The sequence below is a fragment of the Hippopotamus amphibius genome, chromosome 2, assembly GCF_030028045.1.
Source record: "Hippopotamus amphibius kiboko isolate mHipAmp2 chromosome 2, mHipAmp2.hap2, whole genome shotgun sequence".
NCBI classification, from domain to species: domain Eukaryota; kingdom Metazoa; phylum Chordata; class Mammalia; order Artiodactyla; family Hippopotamidae; genus Hippopotamus; species Hippopotamus amphibius.
Genome location: NC_080187.1, coordinates 4,632,957 through 4,652,247, shown reverse-complemented (window position 1 = coordinate 4,652,247; position 19,291 = coordinate 4,632,957). Strand labels below are relative to the sequence as shown.

At 39.9% G+C, this 19,291-nt stretch overlaps 1 protein-coding gene across 2 annotated transcripts in view; it reads right to left on the bottom strand.

The window, feature by feature from the left end:
- Positions 1-19,291, bottom strand: part of SETX (senataxin) — a 75,083-nt gene that overhangs the window by 3,517 nt on the left and 52,275 nt on the right. For both annotated transcript variants that reach the window (XM_057721065.1, XM_057721067.1), the window contains 10 exons: positions 15,098-15,199; positions 14,790-14,905; positions 13,546-13,617; positions 11,689-11,838; positions 10,629-10,736; positions 7,754-7,941; positions 7,048-7,140; positions 5,248-5,412; positions 2,069-2,167; positions 1,370-1,457 (listed from right to left, as the gene is read on the bottom strand). In XM_057721065.1, the coding sequence (XP_057577048.1) occupies positions 1,370-1,457; positions 2,069-2,167; positions 5,248-5,412; positions 7,048-7,140; positions 7,754-7,941; positions 10,629-10,736; positions 11,689-11,838; positions 13,546-13,617; positions 14,790-14,905; positions 15,098-15,199 (1,181 nt within the window). The remainder of the gene's footprint in view (positions 1-1,369; positions 1,458-2,068; positions 2,168-5,247; positions 5,413-7,047; positions 7,141-7,753; positions 7,942-10,628; positions 10,737-11,688; positions 11,839-13,545; positions 13,618-14,789; positions 14,906-15,097; positions 15,200-19,291) is intronic.

The window sequence follows — 19,291 nt, the reverse complement described above, 5'->3', positions numbered from 1 at the left end:
TGTGCAAAAATAATAGCTGTTAATATGGTACTCAGCTGACAAGATATCACTTTTTAACACACATCCTTACAGTCACAGGAAAAATAATCAAAACAAACAAACAAACAAAACCCCAAAACCTTTCTTCTGAGGTAACTGCACATTCACAGGAAGTTACCAAAAAACTACAGAGGTTCCAGGCACCCTTCACACAGTTTCCCCAAACAGTTACGAAAAAACAATTTTTCAAACTTTCAATTTATATGTAATTTTTTTGTGGCAGAAAAGCCTAACAGTCATATTAACAGAAAGACTTTTAATTATGAAAATATATTAATTACCCCCACTGACTTTTATCCTAAACAGTAGAAACAGCAATTCAATTCTAAAGAGCAGAAAGAATAACACTGCTCTCTATCCCACTGGATACATTTAAGAGTGACATAATGGATCTATTTATTTATTTATTTCTTAATAGGGGTATAGTTGTTTTAGATGGATTTATTATAGCTTTATTTTAAAATGTCAATATTTACAATAGATTAAAAACAAATCTTCATCAATACTTCTGATAAAAAATTTTCAGTATCAACTTAAAAATGGAGGATACACAGCTTTTAAAAATTCTTTCAAGGGGGTACACAAACAAAAGTTGAAGACCACAGACCCAGGTGAGAGCTGAATGAGAAAGACTGTGAACGCCCTCTGGTGGAACTAACCAAAACAGGGGAAACACGTACTGAGCTGGCACCTGTCCTAATAAGGTAAACCAATGACTGTCAAACAGAGAAATCAGAGAAACCAAGGTGTTACTCATGAGACAAGCAGCAAATACATGCTTTGTTTAGCTGTGATTCACTAAAGTAAGCGGTACTACCTGTCCTCCACAAATGTAAACTTGCCCCCCTCCATTCTAGAGGAGCATCTGCACTGACGGAGGTGCTCTGATGCCACTCGCCTCTCAAGGGCAACAGCAAGCAGTGATGCTCTAAGTGCCAAGACAGAAATGAAGACCCAAGTGCACTCCTGCAAAGCACCCCCCCACCCCCCCGGCTAACAGCCACATTTAGTGAGTGTTCATTAAGTGCGAACCACTCTTCTCGTGCTTTACATGTATGGATTTACATGTCTTGCTAACAATCCTAGAGGTCATCTTGAGAGCACACTGTGGACACTTGGGTCTTGGGCTAAGACGGGGTGAGCGCTTTAGGTTTATAAAAGCTCCAGGAAGAAGCTGCTGCAGGACATACGAGCCAGGGGCAAGAGGTTTGTTACTGTTTGTAACTCTGAAATCATTTCCATTTTGATGAAAAATAAAAACAAAGCCTCAAGCCAGTATCAGTAATGATGGGCACACTTCTGAGGTCCTGGTCCTCCAGAATGTACCTACCATCAGCGTCCTCAGATGTCCCAGGATGAAGAGGCTGTACTTGGCTCGTGTGATGGCGACATTCAATCTCTGCAAACTTGCCAGAAATCTAGGCAATAGAAGGAAGAAAAAAAGTTACTTCTTTCTCCAGAATGACTCGGCATATCAGTGTAGGTGAGGCACAGGCGTTATTTTAGACAGCTCTTCTTGGGCTGCTTCTGCTTTAAAGGCACAGTGCTTTCACACTCCTTTTCCCAACTTAGGGGACCTGGCACAGATGCAATTCCCATTAAGGACAGCAAACAAACAAGACGCCTGGTGCTCTCCTGCAAAGCACTGCATCTGTCTGCCAATTTCCTACTTTGACTTGGATGAGATATTGCAAGTTTTAATGGTATGATTTCTAAGCCTTCAAAGATCCTAAAAATATGACAGTGGATCAGTTACGACACACACCATGGAGAGGCCCATGCTCCTGCAAAGTACACTGGATTCAATCATCTATTTCACTCTTATCAAGTGAACACACAGATTCACTGTGATGTGCATTAATACACAAGGTACCAAGAGAAGCGGACCTAACAGTGGATCAACTTCACAACTTCGTGATGTTACGCAACGTTTTATATAAATAGCAAATGATATTCTCTAACAGTGATTAAAAACAGATCTAACTCTAGATTATAAACAAGCAAAAAATCAGTAATGACAGTTACCTACCCAATTGAGCCTTGGCTGGCATTTGCTCTGACACATGTCACAATAATACAGTCTTTCTGACGACCCTGGAAGGCATCCACAGTGTCTACTTCTGCTGGCCTGTTTACCGAGAGAGAAACGTATTTACTGAAAAAAGATAATTAGTAAATACACATATTGACACAGTAGTATTTCTTAGAAACTTTTTTTATAGCATCTTTTTTAACTGAAATAGAATTCACATGATACAAAATTCACCAATTTAAAGTACACCACTTGGTGGTGTTTTGTCCAGTCACCATGCTGTGCAGCCATCACCACTATCTAATTTTAGAGTATGTCCATCACCCAGAGAGAAGCCCTGTGCCCATCAGCCACCTATCGCCCCCTCCCCAGGCCCTGGCAACCACTAGTCTACTGTCTGTCTCTATGAGCTTTTCTATATGGGAAATTTCATATAAATGGAATCATCAAATATGGGACCTTTCGTGTCGGGCTTCCTTCACTTAGCATAATGTTTCCAAGGTTCATCCGTGTTGTAGACTGTAACAGTACTTCACTCCTTCTACGACTGCATATTTGCTTGTACAGATATACAATTTATTTACCCATGCATACTTTTCGGACATTTGGGTTGTGTCCACTTTTTGACTATCCATAAATAAAGTTGCTGTGAACATTCATGTACAAGATTTTGTGTGAACCCTTTCTCAATTCTTTCAGGTATGTATCTAAGAATGGAACTGCTGGGTCACTTGGTAACTCTATGTTAAACTTTATGAAGAACTGCCAAACTGTTTTCTACAGCGATTTACTGTTTCACATTCTCACCAGCAATGTATAAATGTTTTAAATTTCTACACATTCTTGCCAGAACTTATTGTCTGTTTCTTTTTTGGGGGGCAGGGGGGGATAGTTATCTTGATGGGTGTGAAACGGTACCTCACTGTGGTTTTGATCCGCATTTCCCTAATGACAAACGATGTGGAACAGCTTTTCATGTGCCTGATGGATTTTTATTTATCTCCTTTTGAGAAACGTAGCATCCTTTGCCCACTTAAAAGATTACCATTTTATTATTAAGTTGTACGAGTTCTTTATATATTCTGAATATGACTCATCAGATAAATAATTTGCAAGTATTTTCTCCCATTCGGTGGGTTGTCTTCTCACTCCTTTGACAGTGTGCTTTGAAACACAAGTTTTTAATTTTTATGAAGGCTAATTTACTTTTCTTTTGGTTACTTGTGCTCGGGTATCAATATCTAAGAATCTGTTGCCTAATCTGAGGCCATATGAAAAAGGGAAGTGTGAGCCCTCCAACATTGTTCTCTGTTAAGCTATTTAGGGTCTCTTGCACTTCAGTGTGAATTTTAGAATAAGCTTGTCCATTTCTGTAAAAACTGCAGTTAGAATTTTGACAGAGATATCAATGAATCTACAGAGCAACATGGGGAATGGTGCCATCATAAGATATTAAGTCTTCCCATCCATGAACATGGGATGTCTTTCCACTTAACTAGGAGTTCTCCCAATTCTTTCAACAACGTTTCGTATTCAGTGTATGAGCTCACACTTCTTTGGTTGTATTTATTCCTAAGTATTTTGTTCTTTACGATGCTATTATAAATGGAATTTTTAAAAAATTTCCTTTTCAGATTTCTCACAGCTAGTATATAGAAATACGACTGATTTTTGTATACTGATCTTATATCCTACGACTCTGCTCAACTTGTTTATAAGGACTAACAGTTTACATAGATCTTTTTAGGGTTTTCTATAGGTAAGATTATGCCTATTTTTTTTTTTTTTGATGGATTTGTTTTTTTATATTTTTTGGCTGTGTGGCATGCAGGATCTTAGTTCCCTGGCCAGAGATCAAACCTGTGCCCCCTGCAGTGGAAGTGGGGAGTCTTAACCACCAGACCAGCAGGGAGGTCTCAGATTATGCCATTTGTAAAGAGACACTTTTACTTCTTTTCCAATAAGGATGCCATTTATTGCCTTGACTTGCTTAACTGCTCTGCACAGTAGCTCCAATATAATGCTGCATAGAAGCAGCGAGAGGAGGCGTCCCTCCTGATCATAAGGGGAAAGCTTTCAATCTTACCATCAAGTATGATGTTTTCAGTTATGGGTTTTTCATAGATGCCTTTTATTAGGTTGAGGAAGTTCCCTTCTATTCTTAGTTTGTTGAGTATTTTTATCATGAAAGGGTGTTGCATTCAGTCAAATGCTTTTTCCACATTTATTCAGATGATTACAATCATGGGGTTTCCCCCCTTAATATGGTATATCACACTAACTGATTTTCATATGTTGAACCAATCTTGCATTCCTAAGATAAATCCACTTGATTGTGGTATATAATCCTTTTAATATGCTGTTGAGTTCAGCCACCATTATTTTGTTGAGAATTTTTGCATCCATATTCATAAAGGATATTGGTCTGTAGTTTTTTCTGGTCATGTCTCCATGGCTTTGGTATCAGGGTAATACTGGCCCCACAAAATGAGTTATAAAGTCTTCCCTTCTATTTTTGGGAAGCATTTGCAAAGGATTGGTGTTAATTCTTAATGTTTGACAGAATTCACCCGTGAAGCCTGGTCTCTGTTGCAAAGTGTTTGACTACTAACTCAATCTCTTTACATTTAATAGGTCTATTCAAAGTTTCTGATTTTTTCTAGAGTTAATTTTGGTAGTTTGTACGTGTCTAGGTGCAGAAACTTCTGAGTTAATGGATTTCCAATGTTTAATTTTTAATTTTACTGTTGAGACATAAAGGAGACGAAAACATGATCTTCACCCTATACATGAAGGCACTAAAAGGGTTAAATAATTTATTCTAAGTGAAAATGTGACTACATGAGTCTCAGTAGAATTACAATTCCGATAATAAGTCATCCAACTAAAGGGAAAGGCCTTAAGAGTTTCTCAGTCAATTCCATTGTCAAGTGTAATGGTGATGACATTTGAACTAGCAGCAGGCACTCCGTCTATAGGGGCTACAAGTGCAACCACACTCCCTTCCCAGCACAAGCCTAGGGAGCCAGTGTCCTAGTCTCCCTGTTCTACACTACCAGGGTCTAAGATCACCCCCGAGAGTTAGGTTTCCTTTTCTTCTTTCCTGCTATCCCCTCTTCCTTCTTTTTAATTCAACAGAAAAACTGGAAATATCTGTAAAAAGAGAGATGCCTCACCCTTTACTATCAAACTCTTTGTCCAAATCCTTCTGAATCATCATCTTCTGAGCCTTGTAATGGGTTATTATGCCAATGGTTCGGAAGGAAACATCTCTTCTTCTGTCTTTAATAAGTTTAATTATTTCCATTACCAGTTTTATTTCTTGAACATTTACATATGAGCTAAATGAGATGGAAAAAAAATACAACACATTAAAACTAAGAGCAGTCCAACTGCTAAGTTTCACTGTGTTTTCCATTACAGTAAAGGGTAGACAGGTAGGTTTCACCTTTACTCAGTCAGCAGTTGACTCAAAGAGGCTGCTATAATGACTATCAACATTGTACATATGAATAAATATAAAAATAACTGCCTAGTGAAACATGAAGTTGTATGAGAGAAAAAAGGCTGGCATCAAGTGAAGTTTAGGCACCAGTTTCTTCATCTGTTACAAAAGGGATAGCCACAGTGAGAACGGAAGTATCTGTAATGATGAAGAAATGACTAATGAGCAGCTAACATTAGCATTTACTATCTTCCCAACACTGGGAAAAGTGCTTCAGATGTACTACCTTCCTTCATTCCCCACCACAGGCCACGCAGATCACGCACCACGTGACCAAGATGGCAGTCACACAGAGTAACCGTGACAGCGTCCCCCGAGGTGAAAAGCATGGGCTCTACAGCAGGCTCACGGCCCCTGGCCTCGCTGGCCTCATCTCCCTGACCTTACTGTTCCCTCATCACCATGCCAAATGCAACATGCGTGCACACCGGGGGATGCCCGGCACTCACACCTTTATTTCTGACGCTGCCTTATCTGTCTCACTTTAAAGCCTCAAATGTTCACTATCCTCATTTCAAGACTTACAGTATAGACAACCCAGTCAGCTAGCTCCCTTTCCCATACCTGAGATCTGTTAGGTCACCTCTCAGGTCATTCTTCTTGCGACCGTCCAGCTCCATAACACGGGGCTAAACTCTCAACCCCCTGCTCCATTCCAACAGGCCCAACTACAACCTTCACAATCCCTCTGCAATAGCACGCCCTGGCCAACTGCTTCTCTGTATTTCCAACTTCTTCCCTGAGCGCCCCCCTCCCTCCACCTCCATCAACTAATATCTAATTCTCACGGAGGACACCACTTGCTCTGCAGCTCTCTCTTGACGCGGAGGTAGAATTTCTGTTTCTTCACACTTCGCGATACAGAGGTGACGTTTCTATCTGTGCTAACAAATGCAGCCTTCTCTCCCAAGAAGCCCTGGCTCCTCTGAGGTGCTTCCTCATTAGCAACCACTGCTCCTTTTTGCTGTCACTCACAGACCACCTGGTTCACAGTCCAACAATGCTGAAAGTACTGTCCACCCTCTGCCTCACACCTTCAATCAGCTGTATCTGTACTCATCCTTCACAATACTTAACCCAGCTACAGTAATCAATCACCACAGGGATGGCCTGGTGGTTAACGTGTGTCTCCCCTATTAGACCACAACAGCCTTGCACTGGGGCCGCTTCCGTTTCACTCACAACTGTAATCTCAGCATGGATCTACTCAGGTGCTTACCACACGTTAGGCAATATAATCCCCATTAGGCAGTGACGAAAGAAACATAAAAAGACCAAAATATAAAAAGATACCAATAATTTATGGTTAAAAAGGTAAAGTTATCAACTCAGTTAAAAGAAAATGATTGTGTCCTCACACTCGGCAGAGAGATCTGTATGGAAAATATTTTGAATTTAAATACGAACAAAAAACAATATAAAAATTCTGGGACCATCAGTGAGGATTGGGGAAAAAAAAAGGGAAACATACTCATTATCCCGCCTTTCTGAACCATCCCCAACGTCAAACACGAGGTAGGGTTGAAATGGCCAGTCAGATGAACACCGAATGGTCTCTGTCATTCTACAAAAGAGTAACCACCACTCAGAATGCAAGTCAAGTTATGAGAGAAAACTTTTTAAAATTATTCTTACCATTGTTTTTTTGTGGGGAAGAAAACTAGGGAAAGTAAGGGGACAAGAAGGACCTTGTTTTTAAATAAAATTCAATACATTTAAATAATGTATTTTAATGAAAGGTAGAAAATGAATTTTATTTCTATTCTAGTGCTAGGGAGAATATCTATGTAATTAAAATATAACAGTTATGACTGGAAAGTTACTTATAATATAGTAAGTGAAAAAAGCAAGCTATAGAATACTACGTAGAGCATGATGGCATTTTTTTCCCCCAAAAAAGAGAAAAAGGAAAAAAAGATGTGCACAGTACAAGGAATGGAACTAGATATACCAAAATATTACCAGTGATTATTTCTGGGTAGTACAAATAAGGGTTGGTTTTTTCCCTTTCCTTCTGTTTATCTGCATTTGCTACAATCAATGTGACTTTTATAATTAAAATTATTAAACCTTTATGTTTTTAATAACAAGACTTAAGAGCACAACAAAAGAGCTATTCTTCCTAAGCAGCCAAACCTACAAATAAAACAGGAGAACAGGCAGTGAACAGAACCCACCTATTTGTTCTCAAGTTTCTGTTGTAAACGTAATTAGAAGGGAAAAGACATATGTCTGGGTGCATCCTGTACTGGATGGTGAGCTGTAAGACAGGCAGCCTGCCGATCATGTTGCGCTCCACGTTCTCTTCCAGAAGTTTGTAGAAGCGGGCCATCATTGACTGGTTATAGCCATACTCCTGTGCCTTCTGAAAGGTGGAAAACAAAGCAATAATCGCCAAGAATTCATATATACTTTCCCCACGATTATAATAACAATTACTGAGCTCTAAAATGTACGTCTAAAACGTCTTACCAACAACCAAAGACTCGGAGAAAGAAGATGTTCCTGACTCCTGCCCTTGAAAAGCCATGTAGCTTGACTACAAAAGTTGAGGTATTTTCTCTTTATTTAGAAAACCCACCTACTGCTTATGAATGAGATGTGATCTTGTGAATGACCACAACTATCGCTATTTTGGTGCTAACAGAGGTCACCTGAAAGAACTGATGAAAAAGCAGCAAAGAATTTCAACACAGATTTTAACAATTATTTCTGGGCTATGCTCTCACAACTAGAGATAATGAATGTCATTATAAATATGCCTTTGAAAGACCAATTTCTTCATCCATCCATCCAAAATATACTGAGCATCTAAAATTTGGGGTGCTGAGAACCTAAGGTGAATAAGATTAAGTGTCACAGAACTTACATCCTAGTGGAGGAGACAGACAACTGACTAAGCTGATTTCATAATCAAGGGTCACAAATCCGCAATGACTTAACTGACAAAGAAAACTGTCTTAACGTTATCATGGTTGTGCCTTGGGATATACTTTTCAATGTCAGCATCATATCAAGATTCAAAATATATCTTAAATAATCTAGAAGCAAAAAATGTGCTGTGGAAATCCCAAGATGATGGAATCTTTGAGTGATACGGAAGATATGAGCACTGAAGACATACGTGCAAAGTTTTAATAAACCTGTTTCACAAGCTATCAGAGTGGAGAAAACAGGCATTACTTCTTATTTATACTATTTATATATGTGATTTTAAATAGGTTTGTGTAATTAAATACAATAAATATTATTAGTAGGCATTTGGCAATTTCATCTATACCCCTCCCAAAAGTTTATCTACTCAAGTTAGCTAAAACCTCATTTACTTCACTCTGGGGAAAAAGAAAATGGTTTGGATGAGGTAACACATCTACTTCCAGAAAAAAAACTGAGTTCATCCTACAAAATGATGGAGATTTTTATGTTCTGACATGAACATATATTCCTAATCTATTTACTGACTGGAAAAAAGGCAATTCAGCACAGATTTATTCTGCCACCTTTAAACAAGATCAAAGCCTATATATACACAAATGTACACATTCCCTATAACCACCTGACATTCTGAAGCTAGTAACTTATTTACTGTCTGTTACCCACTAGAATGTTCGCTTCACAAGGGCAGGGATTTTTGTCTGTTTTCATCACTGCCATAACCCCAGAACTTAAAACAGTGCTTCAATCAGGCTGGCACTCAATAAACACACACTGAAAAAAAGCCAACACACACATGCCCACAAACTGTTCAAATACTCACTTAACTGTTCACAGTAATTACCCCTAGAAATAGGTGATTAGAAATGCATATTGAGAAAGTTAACTTTGTAATTATTTTCTCAAATTTTCTCAGTAAGCCTGTATTACTTTTGCAATAACAAGAGAAGCCCAAATGGATTTTTCCCATTTCTGCTGTTTTTAATCTATCACCAAAGTAGGCAGTAAAGCTGAGGCCTCTCAACAACCCCTTTACACTAACTACATGCTAAGGGCCTTCAAGAAGTTAAAAGAATGCAGGACAGAGGTGGCTCCTCCTAGTTCTCCACGAGCAGAGTCCCTTGCAGCAGCTCTTCCCCGTGGACAAGGTTTTCACTCAGGGACGGGGGTGCTCTGAGGCTACCCCCTTGAATAGTCACGCATAAGTGCTGAGACGTCAAAAAACTACACTATCATTTTGATGATTCCAAAGTCAAAAAACAACAACAAATACAACAACATGCTTTCATTTCATAACTGAACAGAAATGCTGTGAAAATGGTCTGTTCTCTGGGACTGTTTATGCAGCCACTACTCCATGTTTGTACAGATAATCTATGTATTAGTAAAATGCTCAAATTTCATTAAATTTCAAAACTGTGGTCTAGGCCTATGCAGATTACCCAAAACATCTGAATCCTGATTCTGCTGTGCATTTCTAGGAGCCATTTTTAGTGAGATTTAAAAAAAAAAAAGTGAAGGGGACCATGGCTTTGGTGCCCATCTTCCCATAAGCAGAGCCCGCAATCTCTTTCCTTTCACCTTCCCTGTCAGAGGATGTGAGGCACACAGGCATTTTCTTGCACTGTAAATACAGAATCCTAAAACTGAGAATGTTACTATAAGAATAATTTGTACTGTTTTCCTCAAATTTGCACATACTTAAATATAAATCAGGAGCTTGAGATTCTTTTCCTTGCTTTTAAAGTTTTTCTTTTATTATTGTTTTGGTGTTTATGTTACTAAAATAAATCGGATACAGCCCTTAGCCCAGCTGCAACAGTGCCTTTCCTGAAGGAAGAGCCCACTGCGCTGGGGACATCCTCGTCCTGAACGTCTGGTCTCTGACACTCACACCGCTCCTGTCACACACACATACATAAGCACGCTACGAACAAGCGAACATTTCCAGAGACTGGGAACTTCCACTCTCAACAGTGAGTGGTTCTCTTTTCTCAGCCGTTCCCTGTTTTCCCTGCAAATAAGAGATGATGATCCAAGAAAGACCCCCACCTCCCAAAACAGAACACCAAAAAAGCCCCTTCCACTTTAAAGCAACACGAACGTGAGACAACATACCACAGAAATGACTGTGGGCGGGAGTTGCTTGGGGTCCCCCACGAGGACGAGCTTGTTGCAGCGATGGATGAGCGGAGTCAGCGTCTCCACTTCACACGACTGCCCGGCCTTGGTCAGAAAGCACAGGATGGAGACACAGTCATAATTATCTCTATTATTCAGTTATCCATACACAGTTTCATTCTTAGGAGTCCTAACCATTCAGAAACATACACTTCCTCCTCCTGCACCAAACATCAAAACTAAGGATTTTCTTTGATCAGAAAACAAAACAACAAAAACATTCTAAACACTAAACAACAACAAAACCCCACACACATGTTTTGAATCAGCCACCACTCAGGTGCTACTACCACTTGGGAAGCAGCCATAAGCTAGAAGGGCCACGATATGTCCCAGGTTTGTCTTCCGTGTCCTGGCACATGCCTGAGGGGACTGTGTGTCTGTGTGTCTTCCTTGTGCCTCAACAGGCCACTTCAGGTGCAAGACTCAAGCTTCTCTTCAATTCACTGGCATTTCCTTCAATTTCCTTCCATCACTTCAATTCCTATCAATTCACTGGCATTTCTTTCCATCGCTTCCATCTTCCCCAGGCCTTCATTTTGGTGAATACTGGACCATGGATCTCCTGAATGGGCTCTCTGTACCTCACTTTCCACCCCTTTTGACTTCTGGCTCTACGTTCTGGCAAACAGTAGGTACCCAACAAACGGTTGCTCAATGAATGAACGAGGGATAAAGATGTTAGCTACGAATATGGTGGCTCAGAGCTGTCCTTCAAAAGGTAACCAGATACCCCAAACAGGAGCTGAAATCATCTTTGGGAGGGATTTTGTTAAGAACAACCAGGAATCTCTAAGACTACCATCCCAATACTGGAAAAGCACTTTTCACCGTGGTGGGTCATCCGCAGCCTCCTTCAACACAGGAGAATACACAGGCAATGGCAGGTCAAAAGCAGATGCACAAAAGCCATCGTCAACAGCTCGGCAGCCACTCTTCGTCTAAGACTTACTCCTTACAGCACTAGGCACGGCTGTGTGGCCGACTGCTTACTGACCTCATCAACAATGACACAACTAAAGGGGACCCCTCCTTGCCCACGGAAAGCCGTCTCAAGCAGCAGACCGCCACTCGTGCTCAGCGTGCAGCAGATGATGTGCGACTCCAGGATGATGATGCTCTGTGTCTTCTGTGGGCGTCCTTGAACCTAAGAGAATAAAAGTTAATCAACATTCAGGTGTATATAAATTCTTGACGACAGGGCTATTTTTTACGATAACCTACCTGCCACTTATTATGTGGCAGAATAATGTTTAGTAAATGCTAGGTGGGAACCTCAAATTTAGAAAGCAGCAGAAACATTCAAGACGCTCAGAAGCCACCAGAAAGAACACTTTGCAGTGGAGTCTAATCTTAGAACATGGTTTAAGCATATTAAGGAAAATTTATTCAGGGTTTAATTTGGTCAAAGTAGATGATAATTCTTACAGCCTGATGTATGAGGGAAGGTATCAAAATAAGCAAAGATTAAATAATTCTACTGAGTTATGAAGCAATTATTCAGTAAAACCTGGATCAGAACTAAGCATGAACATACCCTTTTCTGTAAGTTTTAAAGTATAAAACATTGCTCTTTCTTTTCTAAGGGCTAGTACCAACAAAAACGCCTGTGAAACCAATGAGCATTCTACTTCCACGGTAAGAACCACCATGGTCCATGACTATCATGGAATAAACTGTGACGGAGGTCCACAGTATGTACAACACCTAATCAATAAACTAGTACTCTCATCAGAGATCCCGTTAACCATCTCCCCTCCTGAAACAGCTGCAGTGAATCATCCCTGGACACTAGGCAGATCCGACCATGGACGCCAAGGCATGTATGTGGGAACATGTGGTGCTCACATGTTAACTGTCACATATCACTCCTCTCAACCATCTCAGTAAAACTGCCTAGTACAATTAATTTAATGGCCTGTAGAACAATGCAATCAGTGGCAAAAACCATAATACCAGTAAACATGGACTTCATCCTTAAACATGGGAAGATTAATTTTGGGCTCAGTTTAAAGTTTTAATAAAAAGCTTTCCATATCATTTTTAATTTAAATAAATTGCTTGTGGAAATACGCATTAAATTCAACTATATTTATTTAGCAACACACAGAAGGTCAATAATACCTTCAAGACAAAAACCTCAGCTCAAAAATACAAATACCATTACCGGCTGGTATCAGCCTCTCTCTCCCTGACCCTCAATTTATTCGTCAGGGCTGCATTCTGGGGACGGGATGCACACCTGGCTCATCCTAGCTGCCACCAAACTAAATGTTAGCTGATACTTTTGTATCCAAAGAATACTGGGGGAAAAGTTATATATGTTATAGAAGGATTTTTGTGATCAAAAACAAGTAAAAAGAGTTTATGCTTTCAGCCAAAAACTGAGAAAAAAGGTGCTTGTATTTTCTTGTGCCACATCCCAGCCACTGTCACTCTACCTGAACTCAGACGTGATTTTTAATTTTGTATTTTTTTGACAAATACTTAAGTCATTTATTGCCATTAATTTACAGCATTTCAATATACACACTGCATGGAAATACAAATACCTTTCCAAACACTGGCAATGCAATTCTATGTATTTTTAAATATTTATTTATTTGGCGGCACTGGATCTTAGCTGTGGCACACGTTATCTTCATTGCAGCATGTGGGATCTAGTTCCCCGACTAGGGATCGAACTCACGCTTGCCTGGAATGTAAGTGTAGACTCCTAACCACTGGAGAGACAGGGAATTCCCCCCAAATTTTAAATGTAATTGAGAAAAGACCATAGGTTATCTGAACTATTTCATAATTTAAATAAAGAAAAAAAGAAATACCAGGAAAATGCTATAGGTGAATTACTTACCTCTTTAATTTTAGAAGCAAGCTCCTGCCTTTCTTTTGAAACTTCGGCAATTTTTTCATCTAATTCTTGCCTCTGGAAAAAATTAGAATGCCATCATTAAACTAATGCCAAAATTAAACTAAGCATTTTAGAATGCCTTCCAATGGACTGCCTCACGTTTCAAGAGGGTGAGCCGGTACTTTACCAATGAAAAACTGATTCACTCAATGTGTTTTCTCTCTACCAGTCCTTCTGTATTCCTGCGTGTCAGAGTTTAGCTTAAGCTACTCCAGGGTTCTGCTGCCCTGGCATCCCTTCTGTTTGGCCAAGTGGCCTGCAGAGACCTTAAACCCCTTCACACACACGCACGCCCTAGATAGCAGCCTGCAGAGTCACCAGCAAATGTAAGCTCTTGTGATCAACAGTCTTCCCTGCCATCCAGTGCCTTCCCCTTACATGCCCTTTATAAATAAGACCCTCCAACACCTTACCAAAACCTTGCTCTTTCGGTTAAAATTGAGCAATCCAGCCCTAGCCCGGGAACCCCAAAGCACTCCACCCATGGACTCCGATAAAGGCATGTGTCCCAGGGCCTGCCTCTGTCTGTCTGCACTCTCCCTTGACTCCTCAAGGCATACCTTATACTTCCTTCAAGACCTGTGAATAATAAACTTCTCTGTTTTGATTTCTCTTGTGGTCTGTTTTTAAACCTTAGCTCATTATCCAGCAACTCAACAACCAGCAACTCAACCCCCGTGTTCCACTTAGTTAAGTGTTAATCTGATAAATTCCTGTTTTTTCTTGGCTGCACTGCGTGGCATGAAGGATCTTAGTTTCCTGACCAGGGATGGAACCCGTGCCCCTGCAGTAAAAGTGCAGATTCTTAACCACTGGACCACTAGGGAAGTCCGATAAATTCTTAATACTGTGTAAGATTCAGTTCTGTCCAGGGTATTGGAGGTACGCTCTCTCTGCTTAAGCAGGTCAACTCCTGGAGCATCATTTACGTATTATCTACTCTGCCTTCATGCTACAACAGCGGAGCTGAGTGGCTAAAACAGACTCTGTATGGCCTGCAAAGTCTAAAATATTTACTATCTTGTTCTTTTTAAAAAAAAAGTTTAACTCCTAATGTAAGGCATACCATTTTTGTATACATACGTATACACAAGTTATGCTACTCTGCAGTGAAAGAATGGCATCAAATACTCAACTAGTTTATCTATGAGCTATTAAAAAACACTGAACAAGAAATGTTTAGATACCTGTAGTTCCCTTCCCCCTCGGCATAAAGCACGCTGGCGGGAAAGTTCATCTAGCTGATGATCTAGAAATTCCTTTCTTCTATGCATCTCTTGAACATGAGAAGGTAAGTCTTTTTCTTTAGAAAGAAAAAAAGAAGATAAAGATTTGCTAATGATAACAAATACACACATATGGATACACAATGAGAAGAAAAAGTAGCTTTCAAAAATAGATTACTTCTAGGGTCTCCAAATTACCCTTAACACCCAAGCCATTTTCTGTCTTACAAAAAGAAAAAAATTCGTATGTACCTTTATTCAGTACTTACTCATTCTGTGGTTAACTTGGCTGTCCAAACTGAATCTTAGGACCTCAGTATTAATAGACTTTTCTGGACCTAGACGTACTAAATTTATATCTCCACAGTTTCCTGTTGATAAAAGTCACACTTTGAGATTAATAAGAACACTGTCAATCTGTGTACATAATAACTATTTCTAAGCTAATATATTAATCAGAGAAGGGAGCTAACATGAGCTATTAATCAACCAAATACCTGGAGCTAGGCTAGAGACTCCACACACACTTGTTTACACATGCTTCATAAGACCCGTTTAAGGCAAGGACTTACTTCCACTGAATGAAAGCTACTGACATTGCATGACAGTACACTGCAGAACTGAGATTCTATTATACTAATGCTTCTTAAACTATGTTCTATACAGCACTGCATGGTAAAATATATTTGGGAAATGGTGAGTTAAAATGAAACAGATTTGTTAACTGCAGGATATTTCAAAGATGAAGACTTTTATCTATTAATACATTGCCTGAATTCCACAAACAGAATCTTATGTGACCATCAAATGCTTTTCTGCAGTATACTCAGAACCATAGTTTTGAAACTCTGCTCCACAGCACAATGCCACTCCAGGATCTAAGGGACACAAGATGCTGCAAATTCTGTCAGCATCATTTAACCAGTTTATTAACCACATTTTAATTTTAGGTTAGCACATTTCAGATATTATTTAATCTAAAAATCTGCCACTGCTTCACTGAACTAAACTATAGCAATCACGCAGCGCTTATTAGCACTTATCCCAGTCAGACACATCACATACGTGTCTGCTACCTCCTTCTGCTGAATCCAAGTCCCATAAGAACAGGGCTTTGTTTTGGTCACTGCCTAGAACAGCAACTGGCACATAATCAGTAAAATAAACATACACTGAGTGAATGAATGAATGACTTGTACAGTTGTCCATGCGTGTTTTTGTTCCTAGTTCGGCTCATTCTTCTAAATTTGAAGCCACCTTCTCTGGCCAACATTTACTTCAAGGTTTCAAAATTGCTAACTTGTGTTTCTACCAGAAGGGTGGATGAGATTTATACCCACTATCAGCACCTAAAAATGCTCCAGAAATTAAAACATACATCCTTTAAATTGCAGGGTGAGATCAGAAGGATGTAAGAGAAATTCCTAGGGGCCAAAAACAAAGAGAAGGGTGAAAACCAGAGCTGAAAGCTGCTAAACTGCTGTGGCTTCCCTGGAGGGAACAGGGTGAGGGCTGGTCACTGTCTAGGTGCTTAGGTGTTTGTTTTTTAATTTACATACAATAAAATGCAGAGATTTAAAAATCTTTAGTTCTATAGAGTCTGACAAATATCTCCATCAGCTAAACCACCATTCCAATCAACACATGGAAATTTTATAATGGCGGCTTGGATTTTAAAGCCCACTAGAAAGCAAGAGGGCCTGGAAGAGGTGGAGGGATGAAAACCACATGGCTCTATCTTGGCCTGGGCTTAGCTGGGAAAAAAGCAAATTCTCTTCTAGGACTTTCCAACCAAAGGCCCATGCCACAGGTGGATTTAGAATCTAAATACATAATACAAGAATGACAAAGGTGATCCAACCAAAACACAGTTGAGATTTTAAAAATGAGACTACCATAAACAATGTTATACCAACATATTTGAAAACCTAAGGTGAAGTGGAAATTCTTCTTGAAAAATATGGATTAGCAAACTCATTCAAATGCAGAAAACTTGAATAAACCAACAGTAATTAAAGACATTCAGCAGACAGAACCTTATCTGTCAAAAAAATAGACAAAACAAACAAAAAGTCCTCAAACAAAACAATACTAAAAACAAATTAACCTTCAAGGAACAGATAATCTCTGCCTTTTACAAAACATTCCAAATAAATGTATAACTTCATTTTTAAAGTCTGTATAACTTCAGTACTAAAACCAAAGATATGACAAAGAAAAATTACAGGCTGACTGCATTTATGATTACTAACTTTTAAAATCATCAGCAATCCAGCAATGTGTTAAAAAATTATACACAACCAAGTTGACCTTATTCTAAGAATCAAAGATATTTTCATGTTGGAAAAGCACTATAGGGAATTCCCTGGCAGCCCGGTGGTTAGGACTTGGCACTTTCAATGCCAAAGGCCTGGGTTCGATCCCTGATCGGTGAACTAAGATTCCTCAATCCTTGGGGTGTGACGAGAGAGAGAGACAGAGAGAGAGAGAGAGACAGAGAAAGAGAGAGGAAGGAAAGGAAGGAAGATGGAAAGAAAGAAAGGAAGGAAGGAAGAGAAAGGAAGGAAGGAAGATGGAAAGAAAGGAAAGAAGGAAAGAAAGAGAGAAAAAGGAAAGAAAGAGAAAAAGAAAAGCATAGTGATTTACCACATTAACAAATTAAAGAAAAACTTCATTACCATTTCAAGGGGAAAAAAAACTGGATGCAATAAAATTCAACACTTATTCATTAAAAAAAAAAACTAATGAGAAGGGGACTTCTTTAAGCTGATAAAGGGTATATACCAAACCCCAGAAACAAACATCACACTTAATGGTGAGATGTCCAAGGCATTTTCTTAAAGGACACCCAGGACCACTCGACATAGTGAAAAGAAGCAAAAGTGAAAAATACTGAAAAAGCAGAGAAAAGCTCTCTTTACTGACAGAGATGTCATTTTCCAACAAAAAAAAAAATTAAAAACCCAACCCAGACACAACACTTGTCCCACCTTCGCACCAGCCTTCTGGTGTTGTCAACACACACCTGAAAAAGGGCTTTATTACCCTCCCTCAGGGAAAGGAAAGTGAAAGCTGCACCACTCGCGGGAACTGTTCTTGGGTATATTTTTGATACATCCATTTCCGAGAAGAATTTGGCATGCACAAATGCGTCAACCCGGCATTTTCACTTCTAGGTTTATATACACTAGACCAGTGTTTTTGTAAACTCTTTTGACCTTGATCTACAGTAAGAGCTACACCTTCACACTGAAAGCTAGTACACTCACACCTCACCAGTAAAACAGGTTTCACAAAACAATACTTACCCCTCACTACCTACACTCTAATCTTTTCTATTCTCTTCCGTTCTATTTTATCTTGCTGGTAATATTCTGGTTCTGATCTCCCTATACTGACTTCACAATCCACTAACCGGTCACAAGCCACGGTGTGAAAAGCACTGCCCTACAAGGCTGCATCAATACTCAGGTGATGTAAGGACACAGGACTTCAGCGTGCTCCCTTCAGCTGCCGTACAGTACAACACAACACAACTCAGTCACTGCAGTAAACGCTTTCATACTGCACTGGAGAAACAGGCACAAGTATAGGAATGTCCACCACAATGTTTGAAATAACAAAAGAATGGGAAAGAAGTCACACGTCTATCAGTGGGTAAGGAACAGAGCGCAACACGCATAAGATGGAGGCGCCCACACAGCAGTACACAGAGCCAGGGACCCCACAAACGTAACGGTGAGTATAAAAGCTGCAGCTGGCAACGCACTTTAAGTTTGAAGAGCAAATGAGTTCTATACACAGCTAACACATACACAGTGAAAGGAAAAACGTGTGTGATCCCCCGAATAAAGATGACACGTCCCAGCTTCTCCTGAGGCTGATGTGGCCATGGGAGTAAGTTCCGGCCAAAAGGAAATAAGCAGAGGTGTTAATGGCAGCATCTCAGAACTTTCTTTAAAGTATGGCTAGTACGTCCCCTTTTCCTTCACTTGCTGGATGTGATTACTGGTGTCAGAGCAGCCATTTCTGACCATGAAGCGCACTAAGGAGTGGGGGTCACACGTGGCGGAGCAACAAGGTAGAAAGACCCTGGGTCTCTGAAGACTCAGAAGCAGAGTCATCACACCAGTATCACCCCTCAACTGCCCATCTCTGGGCTTCTGAGTAAGGAAATAAACATCTATCACATTTAAGCCACTGGATTTGGAGTATCTATTATTTGCAGCCCAGTCTAACCTTAACTGATTTAAGTCACTGTCAGGTAACCTCAAGGAAAATAAAACTTAGGGAAGGTAAGATATATGTGCTTGGAAGAGCAGCCTAACCCAGAGCCACAACCACACCACTCAGAATGGGTGATGTGAGAGTAAGTGCTAAGTATACAGAAATCATTTTACATCTTCACTCAAGCATCCTGAGTCCTCTGTGGCAATGCTCGTCACCAATCTGTCAACTGTACT